At 41.6% G+C, this 1,260-nt stretch overlaps 1 protein-coding gene across 1 annotated transcript; it reads right to left on the bottom strand.

Moving 5' to 3' along the window:
• Positions 1-951, bottom strand: LOC100477364 (olfactory receptor 5D13). Its single transcript, XM_002930044.2, has one exon. It carries the CDS (start codon positions 949-951, stop codon positions 1-3), a length of 951 nt encoding a protein of 316 aa, XP_002930090.2.
• Positions 952-1,260: the final 309 nt, after the last annotated feature.

Here is a 1,260-nt window from a genome sequence, read left to right as displayed (position 1 = left end):
TTATATTGAGTGACAAAGCAATTTTGCAACAACTAATCTTCTGAATGTGTCTTTCACATCTTTGTTCCTGAGGCTGTAGATCAAAGGGTTCAGCATGGGAATCATCACTGTGTAAAACACAGATGCCACTTTAACTACGAGCCAAGTTGTTTTAGGATTGGGTATACAATAAAGGAAAAGGATGGTCCCGTGAAAGATGGTGATGGCTGTCAGGTGGGAGGCACAGGTGGAGAAGGTTTTCCGGCGCCCACTTGCGGAAGGCATCCTCATAACAGTGATAAAAATGAGTATATAGGACATCAGAATAATCAAAAGGCTGCTCACCTCATTGAATACGGCAATACTAAAACACAGCATCTGGCTGATATAGGGGTCCGAACAGGAGACAGAGACAATTACAGAGTGGTCACAGATAAAATTATTTATGATGCTAGACTCACAATAGGATAATGCAAGAAGAAAATATGTGAGCGTCAGGGAACACACTATACCCCATGAGTAAGACCCAGCCACCAGCAGAGAGCAAAGCTTCTGCGACATAGTGGTGGTATAGAGCAAGGGGTTGCAAACTGCCACAAAACGGTCGTAGGCCATCGCTGCTAACATAAACGTTTCTGTTACTCCAAATAGGCAAGTAAAGCAAAATTGCATAATGCAACCAGAGAAGGAGATGGTTCTGTCTTCCACGATCAAGTTCTCCAACAATTTAGGTGTAACTACGGTGGAAAAACAGAAATCTACAAAGGACAAGTGACTAAGGAAAAGATACATGATGGTGTGGAGTTTGGGATTGATCTTAATGATTATTATCATGCCCAAATTTCCCACAGTAGTGACCATATAGATAGACAAGAAAACCAGGAAGAGTGGAACCTGGAGTGCTGGATATTCTGAAAAACCCAAGAGAATAAAAGTGGGTATGATACTTTGATTTCCTTCAGATAACATCATGATTCCTGTTGAATAAAGAACCAAGAGTTAGTTCTGAAAAGTAGAACTGAATGGAAAAGAGAAACTGAGAAGAAAGAGCCTTCATAGGCTGCTGCCAAGTTGACATAGATCAGTGACTCTCAGAAGTATAGTCCCCAAACCAGTAGCAGCATGAGTGCCTGAGAAGTTGTTAGGGATGCAAATTCTCTAACCCCATCACCAACTTTCTGAGTCAGAATCTCTAGGATGGGGCTCACAATTCTTGATTTAACTAGGTCTCCGGGTGATTTTGATGCCTGCTAAATAATGGGAAGCACTGGTGTATATATA

This window comes from Ailuropoda melanoleuca, chromosome 16 (assembly GCF_002007445.2).
Source record: "Ailuropoda melanoleuca isolate Jingjing chromosome 16, ASM200744v2, whole genome shotgun sequence".
NCBI classification, from domain to species: Eukaryota; Metazoa; Chordata; class Mammalia; order Carnivora; family Ursidae; genus Ailuropoda; species Ailuropoda melanoleuca.
The sequence above is the reverse complement of the archived record's forward strand: the minus strand, read 5'-3'. Positions and strand labels throughout refer to the sequence as shown.

What these genes read in the sequence shown, in the direction of transcription:
- LOC100477364 (XM_002930044.2), bottom strand. Translation starts at nt 951, where the DNA reads ATGATGTTATCTGAAGGAAATCAAAGTATCATACCCACTTTTATTCTC.